This window comes from Sceloporus occidentalis, unplaced genomic scaffold, assembly GCF_023333645.1.
Source record: "Sceloporus occidentalis isolate IW3139 unplaced genomic scaffold, rSceOcc1.0.p SCAF_63, whole genome shotgun sequence".
NCBI lineage: Eukaryota > Metazoa > Chordata > Lepidosauria > Squamata > Phrynosomatidae > Sceloporus > Sceloporus occidentalis.
The window spans coordinates 3,283,578-3,305,256 of NW_028317043.1; the positions used below are offsets into that span (position 1 = coordinate 3,283,578).

At 40.6% G+C, this 21,679-nt stretch overlaps 1 protein-coding gene across 1 annotated transcript in view; it reads left to right on the forward strand.

Annotated features, from left to right (window-relative positions):
• The first annotated feature begins 1,814 nt into the window (after nt 1-1,814).
• The window catches only part of LOC149287193 (MAGUK p55 subfamily member 7), an 86,642-nt gene continuing 66,777 nt past the window's right edge, over nt 1,815-21,679 (forward strand). The window contains exons 1-2 of the mRNA XM_089493186.1: nt 1,815-1,956; nt 2,649-2,767. Coding sequence (XP_089349312.1) covers nt 1,815-1,956; nt 2,649-2,767 — 261 coding nt within the window. The remainder of the gene's footprint in view (nt 1,957-2,648; nt 2,768-21,679) is intronic.

Genomic DNA, 21,679 nt, shown 5'->3' on the forward strand with positions numbered 1-21,679 from the left:
TTGCACAGAAGAGATTTTGGATCTATGTCACGCTGATTTCAAACAGATGTCAGAAAGGGAGGACTAAATTCCAAGCAGTTCAAACCCCTCAAATTTTTATAAACATTTTGAGATTTGGTCGACGTAAATATTTATCCTGCTCCAAGCCGTAGTCGCATTACCTGATTCCTGTAGACAGGAACTGGAGGGATACAATTATGAACTCTTTCGTTTTCCTGGATGTATCATGTTGTTTCCTTTCGTGAAATTTTTTTTGAAATTGCATAATCCAAAATGTTCGGATTAAATCATTTTTGTTTTCCTTAAGATCAAGTATAAAAGTAATTCTTGTTTGGGTTTGTGAAGTTTCTCTGTAGGATATCCAATCCAATGTATTAAAATACCTGTTTAGCAGGATACTAAAGAAGGACCTTCATTTGTTGTGTGAACTTGGTGGCGTGAGACTCCAGCCTTCCATTCATCAAAGAACGAGCCTGGTCAACTGTGATGGATGTCCTTCTCTTAATAGCATAGCACCATTTGGACAAGTGCCCTTCCCCCACAATACAGGGTGGATGGCCAAATAAGGAAATGCATTTGTCGGGGGTGTGATTTGAGGCGTGGCCAGGGGGTGGAGTTTTACCAAAATGATTTAGGTGACTTTTCTATTAAAGAAATCGAGCGAGCCATTTTGAAAGAACCCCGGCTCTTTCTGTTCACACTCAAATTATCGCTATTGTGGTGTGTTGTCATATGCATACCTGGGAATTCTTTGTGTATGATCCAAAGTCTCAGGGGTGAAGTGCTGCTTCCCCGGGTGTCGGGGTCCCTTGCCCCATATACCTTCCTATTGCTGCCTCCATGCAAAGCCATCGCCCTAATAAAGGGAGAGGTTTATAAAAATTTTATTATAGCCAAACTGCAATTACTGCATATTACACAGTAAACTGAACTCTTTTCTGTTAGCCATTTAAAACTTGTGGTATACGTCTTATAAGTGTTTGCCTTGCGTATCTCCTATTGGCTGACCGTAACAGCCAATAACTAGATAGATAAACATTTTAGATCGGTGTAGAGGAACGTACAATGGGGACTGTACCGTGTTAACCTGACCTTGCATTATACAGGCACCCATCGGCTGTGAATTGTTGGTTCTGCTTGCGCCGTTTCTGGGTGTGTTCCTTGGGTTTTCCGTACTACCACTAATGCCACAGCACTATTTGGCAAATCACTAGGCACATTTATTTCCACGCGAACAAAAAAACAAACTTACTTGAGTAGAAAAAGACTCTTCTCTACTTTCAAGAAGCCGTGTGTATCGTATTCTAAGTTTATGAACAAGATTTTGAGAAACCACTGGAGATACCGATCTCCAAATATTTTGACCTCCGCAAACAAAGTGTAATAGGAGAGAGCATGTTTATATATTAGCGAGAGGGCGCTTATGCCCGATGCCAACCGCTGGAAAAACAAGTCCGAACACTAAGTTTTTATAGGATAGAATTACGTTATTAATGGCACACGGAATGTCACGGGCGCGCTGGCATTACATCTCATTAATAAAATATTTAGATTAACACGCACAGTTTGGCCTCCCAGCTTACAGCTTATCATGTTACTGTGCATTTTTTGGTTAAACATCGTGTAAAGGCTGTCCTTTTGATGAACGGCTCTACTCTTTCAGACTAAAAATAATAGCGGAACCGTGTAGAGTGCATCCCCGGAGATTATTAGTGTTTTGGTAGACAGCAGACAGGAGAAAAAAGGTATTCTGTCCTTTTTACCCCGAGAAATCCCACTGGAAAATCAAACATGTGCTATGAATTGATATCACTATGTGCCAAGTTACCTCCCTGCGGAGAGCTCGTGCTGGCAGGACTACTTCATTCTTGCGCTGGCTTTTGATAGCTTGTGTACATGATGGGTATCATTCACCGCGTGCTACTAGGGAACACTGCGCTACTGTTTATGTAGGAGGTCTGTTGACGCATGCTGCAGATAACCATTACCTGCCCCATGATAATGGCTTTTCATTAGATGGCAACATATACGTATACAATACACCGCCACAGGCAAGTATTAAACATTTGTTACAGAGATTTCATACTTCGGGTTCATTCCCTCTACATTGTTAAGTCGTCACGCAATGGCCTGGATTTTTTTCCTTTTTTTTTTTTTAATGATATGTTCAAAAACATAACTTGTAATTGAGCAGTAAATTAAAACAAGGAATATTTCAAAGGAACCGTAGTCCTTTTTTTTTTTCGACGGACCACCCCATTTATTTTTCTGGAAGTTGTTCTTTTTAGTGAGTCATTTAATTTGTTGGCTGGCATCACTGGAAATGGAAAAGCAATTAGGTCACGGAATGTGTGTTTTATTTTTTTTGCCTCCTTAGATTTTTTTATGAAAAAGAATGAAAAATACAAATTTCTACCAAATTTTTTCAAGATATGCCCATGTCTAATGAAAAGCCATTATCATTGAATGGCGCACTGCTAATAATATGTATCTTATTTATTGATCCTTGAAGTCCCGTCTGATGGCTTGCCTGATATTTGTCTAGAAAGACCAGAGACCAGTGAAAATTCTCCAGGCGCATGAATGCACAGAATCTGTAAAGCGCAATTAATAAGATTACATTTTCTGTTTTATTTTTCGTTTTATAGGTCTGTATGAGATCTTGGCTACGCTACCGACCCAGCTGCAGCCGCATGTGGACAGCCAGGAAGATCTGACCTTCCTTTGGGATATGTTTGGTGAAAAAAGCCTCCATTCACTGGTGAAGGTAAACCATAGTTAAATACTCCTCTGGAGTCAAAGAACACATTTATTATAGGTCATTAATGAATATGTCCAGAACTTGCCAAAGTAAAATATTTTGGGTACCAGGCAGTTTTGAGAAAATAGTGAGAATGCTGCATGTCTAATTGTCCTGTACTGATTTGAACCCGTCGCTGACAAGGATATATATATATATATATATATATATATATATATATATATATATATATATATATATATATATCAAGCCAGAGCTGAAGTGTCTGTTTAAAATATATGTTGCGATTGACCATGTGTTTTGCTTTCATTTTGACCAAACATTTTATTTTTCTTCTAAAAAGAATTTAATTATCAAAATCAGTAGATACCTTAGTAAATAATAAAGTGGGTAGATGTTACAGACACCAATTCGCTAGCTTTTAGATCTCAGTATAAACACTCCTCATTGGCTCGCAAATTAGTACGCTTTGTACACGCATTTTATTTTTTCGTATTAAATTATCCAAGAGAAACCTGCCGCGTTAGAGAGATCAGCCATCTCTGTAATATTTTCCTTGATGGGAAGCCAGCAGAGTGATTATAGGTTGGCGCTAATAGGTTTTGTTCTGGTACAAAGTAAGCGTATTTAGAAGGTGATGTGGGTGACATGTAGATTAACAGGTGTAGTTACAATAGTTTAGGAGGGAAAGGACACAAGTATACATTCAGGTTTTAATTCTAGTAATGGGGAGAAATGGGTGAATTTATGCAGCATTTACCAAGAGAGCCTCTATTACTTTAGTGCTGTAGGCAGAGAAATGATCAAAAGGTTTGTACCTTCAGAAAAGTCTGAAGTCTTCGTTTTTGCTACAAGAATAGATATAAATGTTTTGTTAAGCATTTTGAAATAACACGTAAAAGAAATGTATAAATGCCGACTTCAGACAGTCTTTGCCGTGACTTTACAGAACATTACTTATATTTGTAATCATGACCTTTGCAGCCCCCAGCAGCATCTAATGGGTTAACTCGGGAACTAGGCTGCCCATGAATGATTATGTAACAAGCCTTATGTTTTCTTGCCCTTGTTTGGTGGGATCTAGAAGTTGAAAAAAGTAGCATTGAAAAATGCAGACCTTTGCATGGTTAGCATTAAGAACTTGGAGTTAAGCTTAAATAAATAAATGTTCACAGAGAAAAATTATAAGGAATATATATGTATTTTTTTGAGGTCCCACATGGCAGCAGTTCAGTAGCCACATTCATTTAAAATAATTTCCTTTAACAAAGTCAACTGAAATTTTAGTAAGTTGTTTCTTTTGATGGCTATATTCCACAAAAACACTGCTTTCATGTACAAGAGGCGCAGTGTAGAGGCAATGATCTCTTCTAAAAGAATGCGGTTTACGAGTTTTATATTTGCTATTTATGAGAATACGCCGAATGACCATTTTGCAAACGGATAATGAAAGCTTTCTCATGAAAGCAACCCATCCTATATGCCTTAGTTTACAACTCCCATCACGGTCAGTCATTTCATAACAGCGGCAGTCCACAGCGTCTGGACTGTCTGTGTAAAAAAAAAAAAATCCAACTTACCGCAAAACCATAATTTTTTGGCTTGAATAATTCTTCATTTTTCACATAGTACCTCGTTGGCTTTGGTATATTTTGGAAAACAGGAGTATGTTATGTTTCTGTAGCTCATACTACTGCTTTCCGGAGCAGCATTAACTTTGCCGTCGCTTACACGCACACCATGGGTTTTCCTTTGCCGTAAAGCATGGCTGCAGTGTCGAAAATGTAGGGCTCTTCATTGTAGGTTTCATTCTTTCATACACATTCATTCGCTTTTAATTCGCACGTGCTAAAGAATGGACCCGTAAGAAAGCCTCACTGATACATAAGAATGGATCTTGTTAGTATATGGCTCTGCAATATCTTACATCATATGGACCATTCAGAATTAAGTTCAGGCCCGTGTAATTCTCCTTTGTCACTATTGCACCAAAAATGGTTTAAGATTAGGAGATTGTGGTGCTCCGTTCTGCAAGATCAAGGCTACCGTCTGCAAGGTGGACGGAAATTCCTTGGAGAGCCGCTCAATGCGAACCACCAAGAATTGCCTCCGTGGAACCACGTTGCTAGTTTCCCTTTTTGCTAGCAATCGCTTTCATGCGCATTTATACCAAATGTCTTGTTCGCTACTCAAGATCAAATAGCGCATTATAAATGTATTTGTTTATTGTATTAATAAAATGGATTGTCCGTTAACTTGTATCTCAGCTGGCGTAGTAAAAATGCAGAGTTTTTGTGCTCATATTTTCTTTGTTCACTTTAACACAATAAGGGCTGTTTTTTGTTTAAAAAAAAAATAGATATTTTTTTTTTAACAAGGGCGGACGGATTAAAAAGCTTTTTAAGCAAGAATGCGTTTGTATTTTTATTGGGAGGCTAACGTGCAGAGTTGGGACTGAAAGAGATTGTGAAATCAGTAGGTTTGATCTTTTTCCCACATTGCAAACAAATTATTCACATCGCACTTGCTTCATATATTCGGCGAGTGGTTAGGTAAGGAAAATATGTGTTCTTTCTCTTGATATACCAAGGAGGTCTAAATGTCAAGTGATCCTATTTAAAGTAGCAAGAAAATATGAAAATAGAATTTCAGTTGAAAGTAAAGAGGGCGATGTGGGGGTAACACATTAGCGTTCACCTCTCACACATGGTTAAGTGCCGCAAGGTCTCCCTAAGGCTGGACAGGAGAACATGATTAGTTTACGACGAGAAATATTTTTATCTATTTGCCTGCTGGTTACATTACTATTTGGACACCCTCTGGCTCGGAGATGCTATGCAAAGTGCTAAAGTGGCACGTTCTTTAAAAAAAAAAAAAAAAAAAAGAAACACATCCCGTTCCGTGTCATGGAATGTGTCGGGTATCGGTTACAAATGACAAACTTTGGAAAAGAAGGCGAGGCGTATTTTTGAAAACGTTATTTGTGGAAATCCAAATGTTCCAACAGATTAAAGAAATGTTGGATGCAAAAAGAGAATCCGAGCCGTTCTTTGCTCCGCGTGTCTTGGCCTGTCACGCCAAGGAAGATACTTTTTAGAAAAGACAACGCTTGGTGGATATATTTAGCCCAAATTGCTCCGCACCTAACAGAGTAATCCATCTAACTGAAAACACTGTGGGGTTTTTTTTTGTTTTTTTGTTTTTAAGGGTTGTTTTCGTGCTATTCTTACCACGCAGTAATGCGATGGTTGTCCAAAAAGATTGGCCTCTGTATGTTGTGTGAAGTATTGTCTGCTGTTTGTTATCAAAGAAAATATTGTTTTTGAAACGTTCTATAAAGCTTTGAGAATGCCTGGAAAGATGGCTGTGTTTATAACGGCCTGATCCACATAGATGTCAGAGACCCGCTGCTGTGTAGGAAGGCCACTAAACACAAGCCGCAGGCACAAAACTGGCCTTCTCTTATTTTAAGCCGTGTAATCAGGCTGTTTAGGGCCATTAAAAACAGATGCTAAACACTTCACCCAAAGCATGTATTTTTAACTTGTGATACATCTCATGATACATCACGTTTGATATCGGAGCAGAAAACTTCCACCGGGGAATAGTGCTTAGTGAGAAAAAAAAAAATGAATTAAAACTCTTCAACGTTTATAGCACTTGTATACATATCTGCTCTCGGTTTGTTGTGGCAAGTAAGCCTTGCCGATATTTGTCTGTGTCCGATTATTATTTTATTTAATTAAACCCCAGGGAGTAGATTGCCGAAAGTATACACAGCTACAACTCGTGTGAACTTGGTAAACCACCTCTTTGTCACTTTGAGCTCTCCATTATTCAAGGTTTAGCAGAGGGTGATGGGTGGCTTTCTCACTTTTCAAATACACTCACTGGCCACTTTATTAGGTACACCTGTTCAATTGCTTGTTAACACAAATATCTAATCAACCAATCACATGGCAGCAACTCAATGCATTTAGGCATGTTGACGTGGTCAAGACAACTTCCTGAAGTTGAGGCTGGTCTGAGTATTTCAGAAACTGCTGATCTACTGGGATTTTCATGGACAATCTCTAGGGTTTACAGAGAATGGTCCGAAAAAGAGAAAATATCCAGTGAGCGTCAGTTGTGTGGATGAAAATGCCTTGTTGATGTCAGAGGAGAATGGGCAGACTCGTTCGAGATGACAGAAAGGCAACAGTAACTCAAATAACCGCTCGTTACAACCAAAGTATGCAGAATGCCATCTCTGAACACACAACACGTCGAACCTTGAAGCGGATGGTCTACAGCAGCAGAAGACCACATTGGGTGCCGCTCCTGTCTGCTAAGAACAGGAAACTGAGGTTACAATTCGCACAGAATCACCAAAATTGGACAATGGAAGACTTGAAGAACGTTGCCTGGTCTGACGAGTCTCCGTTCCAGCTGAGACGTTCAGATGGCAGGGTCAGACTTTGGCGTAAACAACATGAAAGCATGGATCCATGCTGCCTTGTATCAACTGTTCAGGCTGGCAGTGGTGTAATGGTGTGGGGGACATTTTCTTGGCGCACTTTGGGCTCCTTAGTATCTTATTGAGCATTGTTTAAATGCGACAGCCTACCTGAGTATTGTTGCATCCCTTTTATGATCACCGTGTACCAGTCTTCTGATGGCTACTTCCAGCAGGATAATGAACCATGTCAAAGCTCACATCCTCTCAAACTGGTTTCTTGAACATGGCAATGAGTTCACTGTACTCCAATGGCCTCCACAGTCACCAGAACTCAATCCAATAGAGCACCTTTGGCATGTGGTGGAATGGGAGATTCGCATCATGGATGTGCAGCCGACAAATCTGCAGCAACTGCGTGATGCCATCATGTCCATATGGACCAAAATCTCTGAGGAATGTTTCCAGCACCTTGTAGAAGGTATGCCATGAAGAATGAAGGCCGTTCTAAATGCAAAAGGGGGTCCAACCTGGTACTAGCAAGGTGTACGTTATAAAGTGGCCAGCGAGTGTATATGGCCATAACATTTTAGCTGTACTAACCCCTTGTCGGGGTTGTTGCTATAATTATACTATCACAGATAAGATGTCTAGGTTCAAAAGTTTGCTCTTGAATGTAAAATCCTTTTTGGGGAACTGCCCAAAAGAAAGCAATCATTTCACTAGACATTGGGTAAATGATTGAGCTTTGAAATTACGATGGAAGGTTGGGGATATATACCTTTTGCTTAGGGTCTTATGGATAAGTGGAATAGCCTTTCATTCTGAGCCCTTGTGGAACAGGCGTGAGACCAGACCATGGGCCAAAAAAGTTTGGAGGGCTTATGGAAGATTAAAAAAAACAAAACGAAATGGGCAGACTATACGAGTGGTTCTTTTCTGCTGTCAAAAGCTTTTTTTGTCTGTTCTTTTCATTTGAAATGAATCAGACTGTGGACTGATAGCTATTAATTCCCCATTTATAATGTCTGATGGAATTTTGACTATAGAGATGCCACAGTTTCCAACAAGGAATATTGATTGCCCGGGACTCGGTAAAGTTACGTCACATAGAAAGCTAAACCCGCTACAACTTACACAACATCTTTATTTATTACTATAGGGATTGTAATTTATTACGAGTGTTGTAAGTCTTTCCACTTACATATCATCATGGCGTAATCCAGTTGTTGGTATTTAAATAAATAAAAATCAAAAAGAAGTCTTAATTTATAGTTAGGGATGTTTTTTTGAACTTTATTCTAATACATCCCAGAACACAGCGGTCTTGAAAATTATGGATAACATGTTGAAATGACAGATATTGTACACGGCGAGGTTTAGCCACAAACTCACTGCTGTTACGCAACCTTTTGGGACAGAGTGATTTAAAAAAAAAAGTCAGAGTTCCTGTAGTCGGATAGTTACCGATTCAATGGAAGAGTACAAAAGAACAGCCGCATAGATATGATATATACGATAGCTATGCAGCTGAATAAGGCATTCAGAAGAAGAATGGTTTTAATACCTTGTGTATATACATGGTATTTAGTTTAATTTTGGGGCTGTAGAACACTTTGAAACATACGCAGGTAACAAGCATTTTTAGCTTTAGAGGCATAATGGGAGTAAAAGCAGACAGACAGACAGACAGACAGACAGACGTTTTCCCAAGAGATCCGGACCCATGGATGGCGTGCTGTAGCATATTGTAGCAGTGAAGTTAATCATGTGAAGTCTGGGAGTATGCCAGAAGAATGCTTCATAAATAGAGCATTCTATAATGATTCTTCACCAACATGCAAGATCAGTCCTTGAATTTTTATAGTGTATATGTAGTAAATTGTTTCATTTTTTAATTATGCTAGTACCAGAATCACTCCATAAAAATAATTGTTGTCTTGTAGTTGAAAAAGTATTAAAATGGCATGCGCGTCACGTCGTGGTAATTCTAACAGAACCTGGCTGGAGCTGGAGTCGCTGCTCACTGTCGTGCCGGGGATAGCTGGCAATTACCCATCGTCTTGAGAGGGGACCAAACCTGCAGAGAAAAAGACAAAGAATTTATAGGGCTTCGCTCAAGTTATTTGGCATGCCTGACGATGATCTGCTCCAAAGAGATCGTCCAACACCTCATATAATTGTGAAGGTATTGGATATTATTCAAGGAGACCTTCAAATTACCAGAATACTCAGTACCGTAGATATGCCTCCAAGTTTCATGCGAGCGGTTTTGTTTTCTTGGTCTTCAGTTTCTTTTAAGCATTTTTGTAGGGATTCCCCAGTCTGCTTTTATCAGATTTGGACAGGGATTAAAACGTTTAGAAATTAAGAGAATGGGTCATTAATTACAGAGAGACGTCTAATAGATTGTTGAACCTTTCTTATTGTGTAGAACCGGAGATCTCCTAAACCCAGGGGGCTCCTCATTTAACAATTATTCCATCTCATGCGATGGGTGTAGGGAGACTGCATTTGGGTATCTCCCTGCCCCGCTTTGCATTCTCAGAAGGGGATCAGTCCCCAAAACCGACTGATTTTAATGTTGCGTACAAGTGGGAACGGTGCAAGTCAGAACCTCGCTGTCCCAAAGATATCACTGGCTGCGGATGCGCTTTTGTAGCAGGGCTGCTAATGAGGGCTTCCTATGATGGCGCTTTTTCAAAGACAGCAGCAACAATCCCTAAAAACGGAAGAGCCTCCTCCAAAGTCTCTTGGCTATTTACTTTGTTGCAATAACTGTCCTGACTATAGCATCTCCAACAGTTCTTTCATGGAGAAAGAGTTTAATATATTTACCATATAGAGAAATATTTACAGTAATTTACGTATAAATTATTGAATACTCACTGTAGATGGCATATAAGGAGCCAGTACGCCAAGACTGTGATACTTGCTGTGGCCCCTGGTAGCCACCGTCATTGGCCAAGTGCCTGGTCAGCTTGTGAGATGTCCTTCTTATTTTCTTTTTCCACATCGGGTATCTGCCGGGTTTTTGTAGAGCTGTGTTTCAACCTGTCGATTGGCTTAACAATGACTACCGTTTTTGAATGAGTTCTATTTTTTCCCTTTGTAGCTTTCCTAGCATTTCGTTAACGTAAAAATTGGCTTTCGATTGTTAATTCCGGTTGAATTAAAGAGTATATGGTTTCAGACTCTATTGTTCCTAAGCTGAGTCTCGTTGTGCAAACTCAATGACGATAACACCAAATCCAAAGTGATGGCAGAACTCAGATGTTGTAATGCCACCTCTTTATTCCGCGGTCACAATGCTTAATTGGCCCCAACATGTCAAGGCATCTGGTGTGTTTGTTTTTTTTGTTTTTTTTTTACCTGAAATGTTTTTTTGGCATTTTAACAATGTCGGCACGGGAACTGTACACTTATATACGGAAATGTTAACTATAAACTCCGTGCAGAATGTCTGGAAAATAATCTTCGTAAAACGTCTAAAGTTGGATCTATCACTGGCACCGGGAGAGAACTAGGCCCGTTCCTGCTACCCGCAGGCTGCTAAGCACACACTTGGCAGGGGTTGATGGTATACGTTTCCTGGCTCTTAATGCCCCATAAGATGCTTTCACATTCTGCCACCTGCTTTCCTGTCTCTCCGGTGGCGTCACTGCTAAAATATGAAGGCAGCGGATATATTTAATGAGCCTTCTCTTTAGAGGGAAGAACCACTGAAAAGGTTTTGTGTTTAATAATGTTTGTAAAAAAAAGTATAGTTTCAGGAGGTAGAAAACAGAATATGAGAAGCGAGAGTCACCACTCGTTCTACGCTTTTGCAAAAGATTGGGCGTCTCCAACCTTCCATTCCAAATGAATTGAGAAAAATCTCTTAGTAAATAAGGGCATTTAAACATTTGTACTTGTGATTTTCTATGCTTTTTGAGTTTAGTTTTTGGTTGACTTAATTAGAACAGGTCCACTTAGAACAAGTCGTTTGAGAGGGGTGAAAGGCTGTCCTAAAGGGATCACATAGGGTTTGTAGTGAACCTTCTGACTTATAATTATGTTATTAAATATTTGTAATGACTGTAATCTGGTATTATATATGTTGTGTGTTTTTTGTAATAATCATAAGTTTCTTAATATGATTGGTAGCAATCATATTTGCCCTAATTCTCTGTAAGAATAATATGCTACGACCTGTTCTGTTCCTACTATTATTAGGACGATCTTGCGGTTCTTTTTTTATTTTGTATTTTTTTTATTGTTAATACAAAAAAATGTATGCACCATCCTGATTATAAAATGACCCAGAAATCATTACAGTCATGCTGATTGGAGCAATTGAAAATGGATAGAATGCAAATGGCATCCTTTTTGGAAAGTTTAATTGATTTAAGGGATTGAAGCAAACCCCGAGCCAGGAATTTGTATCTTCTGGTAACGATTAAGGATAATACACAGATTCATAGGAAACCAGACTGCAGTAGTTCTGAAAACACAGTTCTAATATGCGTCTGCATAACTTGAAAGGGCGAATAGTATTGCACTAACCTCACCGCAGAACGGTCCCAGTTCTTACTTTTAGAGTGGATAAATATACCCCTGCAAGTTATGTTTTATTTGTACTTACAGAAAAATGCAGGCAGCGCTGTCTGATCATCAACGTCTTCTTTTGGAAAACATTTCATGCTGGTGTGAGACCTGGGAACTTTCTACGTGAACTGAATGAGTATCAGAGAAACAGCCGCTTAGATTTAATGTATGGAAGCTTTATTTCTGTGATAGTGTGGTTGATAAGTGGAAGAGCCTCCCAGAAGAGGCTGCGTGGGATGGGATCCCCTAAAAGAATACACAGCAAGCAATTATGTAGGTGAATAGTTTATACGATAGTCTGTTAATTAATAATTATATATTGAATTTTTCAGAACGGTCCCTCTTCACGCACGCTATTTATTTGTACAGCACTGATTGTTGGCATGGCTTCTCTTTAAACCTTTTAGAATGGCCAAGAGAGCAGAGATCTCCAGCTCCTTTCTGTGTGATATATTGGTCGCTTGGAGAGCCACCGACGATAATACATAAAGAAAGATCTAAGTAGCTAAAATGTGTAAAGTACTATGGGCTCAGTGAAGGATGTCAGTTCGCTATAATGCACACTAGGGGGCGCTCTATTACTAAATGTTCATTGCCTTTTATGCAGCCGCTATAGTGTCTGGACATGGAATCTCGCATTTATTTAAACGGGGATTATTCTATCCATACAGGCTGCAGTGCAATAGATGCACCACATTCGCAGCTTGCTTTTGGGATTTATGATGTTCCTGTATTTATTTTCACTCGTATGCTCGTAGCGGTTGCCAAAAGACACCGCCTGTGTCTCTTTAAAGTTACAGCCTGACATTTTGACTATGGCCATGTCCTGGCTCATCACCAAATCCTATTGGCTCGTCAAAATTAAACTGACACTCCAGCCATTGTATGCACTTTAATGAATATGATTGCTGCTTGGTCTCTTTACATTTCCACCGTGTCACCCTTGCAAACGCATGGAGGGGATCTGCGGACACCCCCCCCCATACATGTTTGCCCCTTCCCCAGCCCCTGGGTATTTGACATGGAACCCAAATGTCCAGTTTGACATATAGACATAGAATTATACAGGCAGTTTGCGGGGGAATTGTTTGCTTTACTATGTAATTTAAAGGGCCATCTCGGACCCTTCAAAATGCATACTGAACGCGATGAGGCCAGATGTTTGACTTGTCTACAGATGCCCAGTGAAGCGTGTAATTTACTCCATGGAATAATCAGTTCATATCCCTGTAACCCTTTCAATATTTCTTCAATCAGCACCCTTAAAATCCCCATGCTAGCAATGTACGTATAGGTATATCATGGGTTTGTTATTCTAGTTCCTTCCAGCGCTGATTGTGTTATTCTCCAAGAAATAAAATGTAAACTATTGCCAGGCGGTCTAGAGTAATTAAGAGTTTTAAGTACATTTCTTGTAATGTCCTCATTTCCTGAAAATTCCTGGTTATTCACAGATTGGCAAACTAGCGCCTAGACATAACCAGCGTGTGACACGTATAACAAAAACCAAATCGCAACTCCTAAGCTTCACATGACAAGCACCATTTTACAAGGACTTCAAAATATTTAATAGACCATAAATCCAATCCGCTTGGAAATGCCGGATAATGCAGCGGCGTAATTGGCTGCTGGCTAGAATAATGCCAGAAGATTTCACTTGGTGGCCGTGCCAGGCGTTTGGATTTCTTTAGACCACCCAGGAAACCATCTTCATTTTGTCTTTTTTCTAAAATTTTATTTTTCATTTTTTTTTTTTTTTTAAGTATATTTTCACCTGTCATAGCCTAGTGTCCAGCCCCCATTTCGCTGTACAAGCCCCCTGGCTGCTGTGCTTGGTTAATACCCTGACATTTTAACTAAATTTTACAAAAATGTAATTAAAAAGTAACCCGGTGAGTGGATCTTAAGCCACAAAAATATCTTCCATAATTAGTCATTCTTAAAATGTCCACCAAATGTTTTATTAAATATTAACCTTAAATTGAATAGTGATATAGAAAATACGGTATAGAAATGGATGACCACCCTACAAAGCATACACATTCAGATTCCGGGGTGCGGCTGAAATGACCAACCTGTACAGACAACAAAGCAAGAGGCGATCGCAAACCCAGTAAATATTATTTAATAATATTATAAATGATAAAATAATAAAAATATTCAATAGATGAGGGCACATCCAGTAAATATTATTTAATAATACTATAAATGATAAAATAATAAAAATATCAAAGCACCTATCTAAGGCATACATATTGGGGATTCCGTCACACTATCCCTAACTAGGTATGTTAGCATTTCTACTGCATTAACTGTATTCTCATTTTTGTTTCATCAGATATTTCCATTACTTTTTGGCATCTTTTTACAGATCAAATGCCCGTCAGGGGATGCTCTGCGCCCCAAATGCCATAATAAATTCATGGGCAGTGGCAGTAAGGTATAGATTGCTTAGAGTAGACTGCAGCAGGGCTTTTAGTCACATAATCTGCTCCGAGAAACTAAGAAGGCCATGTCTGAAAATTGATTTGGGTGTAAAAGGTGGTCTTATCACCATAGCAGTGATTAGGATGTATCTGCTGATTGGATCATTCCATTCGTTGCCATGACAATAAGACTAAATATTAAATAAAATGGCACTTTTCACGGTGGGCTGTTAGAGGTATGGCTAATGGGACAGTGATTTACTCTGAACTTGTGACCAGCTTAAATAATATAATATAATCTCTGTTTCTATGCTCATTATTGTGACTTTATCGTTGTAGAGAACTGCGGTACCCGCATACTCCGCAAACACACTCCTGCACAAAAGAGTGACGGAGGGATTTCAGTCCCTAAAAGGGACACTTGGGATGTATGATCACATCAGCGTTAGACAGTTGGGGTTATATATATATATATATATATATATATATATATATTCTAGGACTATTAGGTGATGTATTGTAAGCATATGTTTTCTGTGACCGCAGGGATAGCCGTTCTCCCTGTCGCTTGTAAGCGGAGATTGTTGTAGAGGAGTAACGAGCAGCTCTAGTAGTCCAGCGCCGAGGATCTGATACACGGAGAAGGATCTCTTGATCTTCGGCTTCTGGAACACAAGCGACCGTAACGTAAGCTGGCAGGCTCTGGATACTCAGAAAGATGGATTGAGTGCCGCCGCTGTTCTGCCTCCCACAGAGAGGCTCGATAGACATCGGACAACATGGAAACCTCCAAATACGTATTATTTTACAGAGCAGGCACGCTGGGGGATAAGGAAAACGGCAGAATATGTATCTGGCCCACAAATGATTGAGCGTTCTTATGTTTGTGTTCCTGTTCTTGTACTTCTTCTAAGACTAAAGGCAGAACCTGGATGTTTGTGATGTCGGCTCTAAGAAGGATAAAGGTTATACAAACCTAGAATATGACGGCAGTTAAAGCCCGTTCTGCCCGAGGCTCAGACCGTAAACCTTGGTCTCATCTTCCATTCAGCAGCCATATGTTTAAATTCCCTCACTGTATTAACCTCTACCTGTTCTGCTGGGAGGCTCTTCCACTTACCTACCTACCACCCATTCAGTAATGTAAAGCTTCCTCATGTTACGTGTAAGCCTCTGACCCTCTAGTTTTAGATTGTGACCTCTAACACTTATGCTCCTTTTAAATAAAGTTAAATTGGAACGTAATATGCCCGCAAGGAACAAGGCACAGCGTTGTGTTGCATTATACAGTAGTATATTGCAGTGTTATAGGCAGTGTGATGCATTATACAGATTATACAATGTACACTATAATGGAGGCTCACCTGGGTGCTTAACATTTCTAAAACCCACATCGGAGTTCTGTATGCGTACCTGCGCATGTATTCATTCATTAGTACACGTTACTAATGAGACTTTTGTGCCCCCCCCCCAACATCTCCCAACAAAGTCAAAGAGGGTCTGTTCACTACAGAGGGAGTCTGCAGGAGAGTTGAACGTTTCAGGTCACTTATATCGTTATGCATTTTCAAGGGCAGATCGCAGTGAGCTTCTGCAGGAAGACCTGAGCTGGCCCTGCATAATGCATAGGTAATATGAGAGCCTTCCTAAACTCACCTCGCTGATTTACCTATGTGTTATACAGGGCCAGCTCAGCCCTTCTAGTAGGGGGAGCTCACTGGGGCTAACTGTCCTGTGAACTCTCTCCTTAGTGAATAAAGTCTCTCTGATACAATGTTGCAGGCTGTGTAATTTACCAGAGTCCATACTAGACTTTGTACATAATATATTTGTATATATATATATTGTGTATATATATATAATGTAAATCTCCAGCAGCAACATTAGTGATGCGTCCCTGGCACCGAAAAGGTTAAATTGCTTATCTGGCCCGTTCGTGTCTAGTAGAGTAATTGAAATGTTATGAAAAGCCTGATTGTGACCCGGGCTCATATTACTTTGGGAGTAATTGTAATATTTTTGTATTATGGCGAGACGGAGCGAGTGTTCTCGTTAATAAATGCCGCACATTCTGAACGACGCGTTACCTCTAAACAAAAGCTATTCTATCATACATTATTATGATCGGGATAGGTAATGAGGGACTGATCCCAGAGTCAGGAGAATCCCCAGTATAAGTGCCAACAGTCCCAACAGCAGGAATTCTATCCCAAGCAGCTCTCCCGAAGTGTCAGGACTCATGGCAGCAAATGGACCCTAGAAGTTGGTGTGTAAGCGCGATCTGTGCCAGGCTTTGATGTTTGAGTTACTGATTATTGGATGTATCAAGGCTTTTATTCTCTTAACGGGGCACGAGTGTAGCTGATTTTAATTAAAATCTGCAGCTTTTATAGTTTTTATAACGTTCTGCCCTGTTATTTGGGGAAATCTTCTGGGACGCGCGCGGACCCCACTATACAAACACTGCGTAGACTGTAGGTATGCAATTTAGAACAGATTTAATTAAGTTAATTGAGTGGTTTCATGCTCCGCTGATCTTACTGTTTCTAAACTTTCACAGCCTATAATCATACGTTCTGTTTGGGTTGTAATTTTGTTTGATTTATTGGTGTTAAACACCTCATTTTAATGCATAGTATAAGGGCTGCGTATTCCTTCAGACTTGTTATGTGGCTGCAGGATCCGGTCTCATTAAAGATGTTAATTCCACGCTAGCAGCTTTTCTCTGCAAAGGTCTGTATACACGATATCGTCTCATCCTCGTGTCTCATCCTCGTGTCTCATCCTCGTGTCTCATCCTCGTGTCTCATCCTCGTGTCTCATCCTCGTGTCTCATCCTCGTGTCTCATCCTCGTGTCTCATCCTCGTGTCTCATCCTCGTGTGTCTTTGGCAGCTCCTCGGTTCTCTAGACTAGGAGAATTGTCCGGTGGGAGAAGGGATTAAGGAGATGGAGAGCGAATGCGGACTTGGAGGTCACCTTCATAAATTTGTGGTCCCGATAGCCTCATGAGGCTTGGCCAGCGGTGTAAATGCTCCAAGGTTATTGTAAGCCCACCCCATCTGGTCCCAGAAAAAGCGCCCTCCTGGCCCCTGTGTTTCATGTCCCGTCCACTCCATCGGTACTCAAGCTAGGCGTGTGGGTGGAATACAGCAATGGCTGCCCTGAAAGCAGGCGTATTAACCTGTATGCTCTCTCTGAAGTTTGGAGTTGTAGACGTTGGTGCTGGCTGGAAGCGCAATGTATCGAGTATCCCATCCATAATGTGTCCCTCCAACATAACTCGGAAGCTCAATAGCTCATGAGTTACACATTAGCCAGAATAATACACAAATCATAAATCTCACCCTCCTGACACTTTTATTAGGTTTTGCTGCGCTATAAAAATGTGATCTATGTATGTGTCTCTCTGTGTCTGTGTGTGTATGTGTGTGTGTGTGTGTGTGTGTGTATAAAAAAATATATATGTGTAGATATGTAATGCACTCACTTGACTGTTGACTTGTTCTTGAGAGAGGCTCATCGAGAGCCGAGCTGTTGGACCTTTACTAAGCCAATAAACTTTCTAAAAAGAAGACCCGCTGAGTGCATCAACTGCTGAATGTAACACTTATGGCACTAAATATAGATATGTATAGATATACATCATTCCAGAAAAACTTATATCATGATCTTATAACTTGTCATGTGACACAGAAGCAGGTGCTCATAGGCTATTGCCTTAGAAAATGAAAAAGGATCATAAAAGTTTCTGTGTTTTTACCAAACCAGCAAAGAGTAAAAACACGGATCTGTTTGGGTTTATTTGCTTTTCCTGTTAGAAACGCATTTAATGTTTTTTGGTGGAACATCATCTTTAACTGAGATCAGAGCCCGTATTTAACGAAAGATTTAAGGGGTTAGTTTCCATATAAATGAAAAGCCCCTTGCGTTAACTATTATTGCACCTTTATCACAGAGTTTTGCCCCGTTACCGTAATCTGTAAATCTTGTGGTGGTTCCCAGCCCTCCATACCTTTCAACGTAAGAGCCCCGCGTGTTCCTTTAGTGTTATGGCGGAGCTGGACGGCTTCGGCAGGGAGCTGATTAAAGGGCTGAAAGCGAGTGTGAGTCCAGGTACCGGTGAACTCATTTCCGCACCGACTGCCACTTTATGGCGCGTTTCCTTTTTCTCACTGCCACCTCCTTTAATATCTTCATTTATTTCATTAACGGTTATCCCAGCTGCGGGGTTCTTCTGCAGTTTTAATTTCACAAAGCAGAACGTTGATTTATTTAATACCATAGTAATAATATTTAATGAAAGCAATACAGCGCGAGTTAATGGAGAATAACTGATTCACTGCATCTCGAAGGAGGAGAATTGCTCGGGCAAGAGGTCATAGTCTGGGAGTAGCGGGTCAGAAGCTTCAATGCATATTAAGGAAATGCTCTAAGAGTGGCAGATATGTGCAGCAACCTCCCGGCAGAAGTGGTAGAGGTTAATACAGTAAGTGAATTTAAACGTTTATAGGATAGGCATATGGCTGATGAACCTGATTTTAGATCTGAGTTCTCTACATTAGGAAAAATGGTCAGAATGATGGTTCTCATCTGGAGTCAATTCATATTTCTGTTTGTGTCTATATACAATGTGTATGTATAAATTAATTTGATCAGCTGTGGACATAGTAAAATACTTATAGTATGCGGGGTTGTATTTTAGATGCATGACCGTTGGCCGTTCACGTGTCCGTATCCGATCTCTGCCAGACGGTATTGAATAAACGTAGCGTGGTCCTGTGTGTGATGTTATTGAAAGGTTTCCGGGCAGTCTCTGCTAATGTAATCTCGAGTTAAAGAATGCTGTCATCTTTATCCTGTGCTCTTCGTAATAAGCCGCTCCGTGCCAGACATTAGTAAGACTTGGTATGGGCCACCAGCATCTATTGAAGCCTCCGTCGGAATACGTTTCGCAGGCATTAAAACACTGTTTATATTACATTTCAAACATCTTCAGAGTCAGTGAGTCACAGAAGGCTAATGCACTTTTTAACAGCGTAAAAAAGGGTTTTTAAGAAGTGCGAATACTTTACCAGCTCCAACGCAAAGCTATTGTCAGCTGGCAGCAGCTTACGGGAGTGAGCGCTCATCACTCTGTCAGGTTAACTATTGGATATAAACGTGATTGTTTTTAGTTTGTAATCCATATGTTGTTTTTTTTGTAGAGATGGTTTGGGTTATTTTATATCTGGTTTGTGTCTGATTATTATTGATGTATATAGAGTGTTTTCGTGCGATCAGAGGCAGTTTCTTGAGTCACCATAAGCCAGTAATGGTTTCATTTTCTATCCATTGTGTATCCAGGTGGGCAATGCCTTTCCCCACTGATGTGAGTAGTAGTTTGCCCTTTAATGTGCCACGGTATGTATTGATGGATGAGTAGGGATTATCATGTGTAAGTGAGCGTAATGTGCTTTCCTGGAAACTTTTTGTTTGACCCAGAAACTATTGGTAACGTGCTCCTTTCCCACATCTCTGGGCAGAGCCGGCCTTAGGCGTTGTGGCGCCCTGTGCGGACTACTCCTCTGGCGCCCCCCTCACTGCCCCTTCAAACTACCCCCCCATGCCCCTCAAACTACCCCTCCCCTCTGCCCCTTCAAACTACCCCCCCTGTCCATTCAAACTACACCCCCCCTGTCCCTTCAAACTACACCCCCCCTGCCCCTTCAAACTACACCCCCCCCTCTGCCCCTTCAAACTACACCCCCCCCTCTGCCCCTTCAAACTACACCCTTCAAACTACACCCCCCCCCCCACTTACCTTGTTGCCGGAGTCCTGCGGTGAGAGCGGGAGGCATCCGTCTTCTCTCTCTGCCGCGGTGCCGGCATTTCATGTTGAGAGCCGGAATAGTCCGGCGCTCAACATGAGATGCCGGCACAGCGACGGAGTCACGGAGAGTAAGGGGCGCCGAGCGGTTGCCGAGAACTTCACGAGCAACCGCTCGGCGCCCCTGACCGGGACTTAGATTTAAGCATCATTTTTTTTTTAAACTTTATTTAACATGAATGATGTTAAATAAAGTTTTAAAAAAAACACAAAAAAAAACAAAACGATGCTTTAATCTAAGTCCCAGTCAGGCGCCCCTGCAACCATGGCGCCCTGTGCGGTCGCACAGGTCGCACACCCCTAAGGCCGGCCCTGTCTCTGGGTCACTTTCCACTAAATGTGACATCAGAAAAGAACCATTCGGCCCAAATCTTAACTGGTCCTTGGTCTTGTCTTAGATACAGGATAGCTTTATCCTCATCCCAGGCATATTTATATTTCCTCACTGTTTTAGCCTCTTCTACCTCTGGTGAGGTGCTATTCTAGGTATCTATCACTCATTAACCCTTTGATGATGACAATTGCCGGTCCGGGCACGTCACGGAAAAACAAGTCGTTAACGACAAATGACGTGCCAGGACCGTCATTTGTTAAAACGGGTGAAAAAAATTGATCCGTGATCTGTGATAGCAGGTTTTTTCATTACCTTTTATAGATTGTAAGCTTGCGAGCAGGGCTCTCTCCACCAAATGTATCGGTTTGTCTTAGTCTGTCAATTCTTGTCTTGTCATATCCCTTGAATTTATGTATTGTATTAAGCGCTGCGTAAACTGTTGGCGCTATATAAATAAAAGATAATAATAATAATAATGAGTAAAAGATTTTTCAACTAAAAGTTAGAAACAGTCATTTTTTTCTAAATTTTTTACCATATTTTATACTTTTTTTAATAGTAAATGATATGATACAATCAAAACGATTGATCTAAAGAATCTAAAGAAAGCCCTTCTTGTCCTGAAAAAAACGATATCTAATGTGTGTGGGTTCAGCAAACGGGAAAGAAGAAAATTACAGCTAAACACGAGAAGCGCAGAAATGTTAAAACGGCCATTGTCACGAAGGGTACAAAAAGTAAAATCAGCCTTTGTCACGAAGGGGTTAAATAAGAGTAGAATATGAACAAGTTGCCTCCAAACTTGTGACCCTGAAAATATGCCCTTTTAACCTGAAACTGGACTAAAAACACCAAGCTTCACGGGCGAATACTGGTGGATCCTTCATGTATCATCACACATGTCCCTGATCATCTGATGATTATCTCATAATTCAGCCATCCTCGGGAGCCCAGCGATTAACTAGTGAGACTGGCCCTGACGTCAAAGCGTTAAAGACTCTGATGCAAACAGAAGTTTGTTACTACGTAATATTCGGCACGCCAGCCGGGCCAAGGTAGGAATTTTAATCTGAACAGCAACCTTCAAACCTTGGAAGTCATTCTCTAGGACTGAATGGGTAATGCAGCCGAATAAAAGTACAGTCTCCACATACACATATGTATGTAAAATAATAGCACGCTTGCTGGGTTAGGTGGTAATCTCTTTACAACTATTTTTGGGACGAAGGGCCATAAAGTGTTCTAGTTTCAGACAAAATATTTGAAAT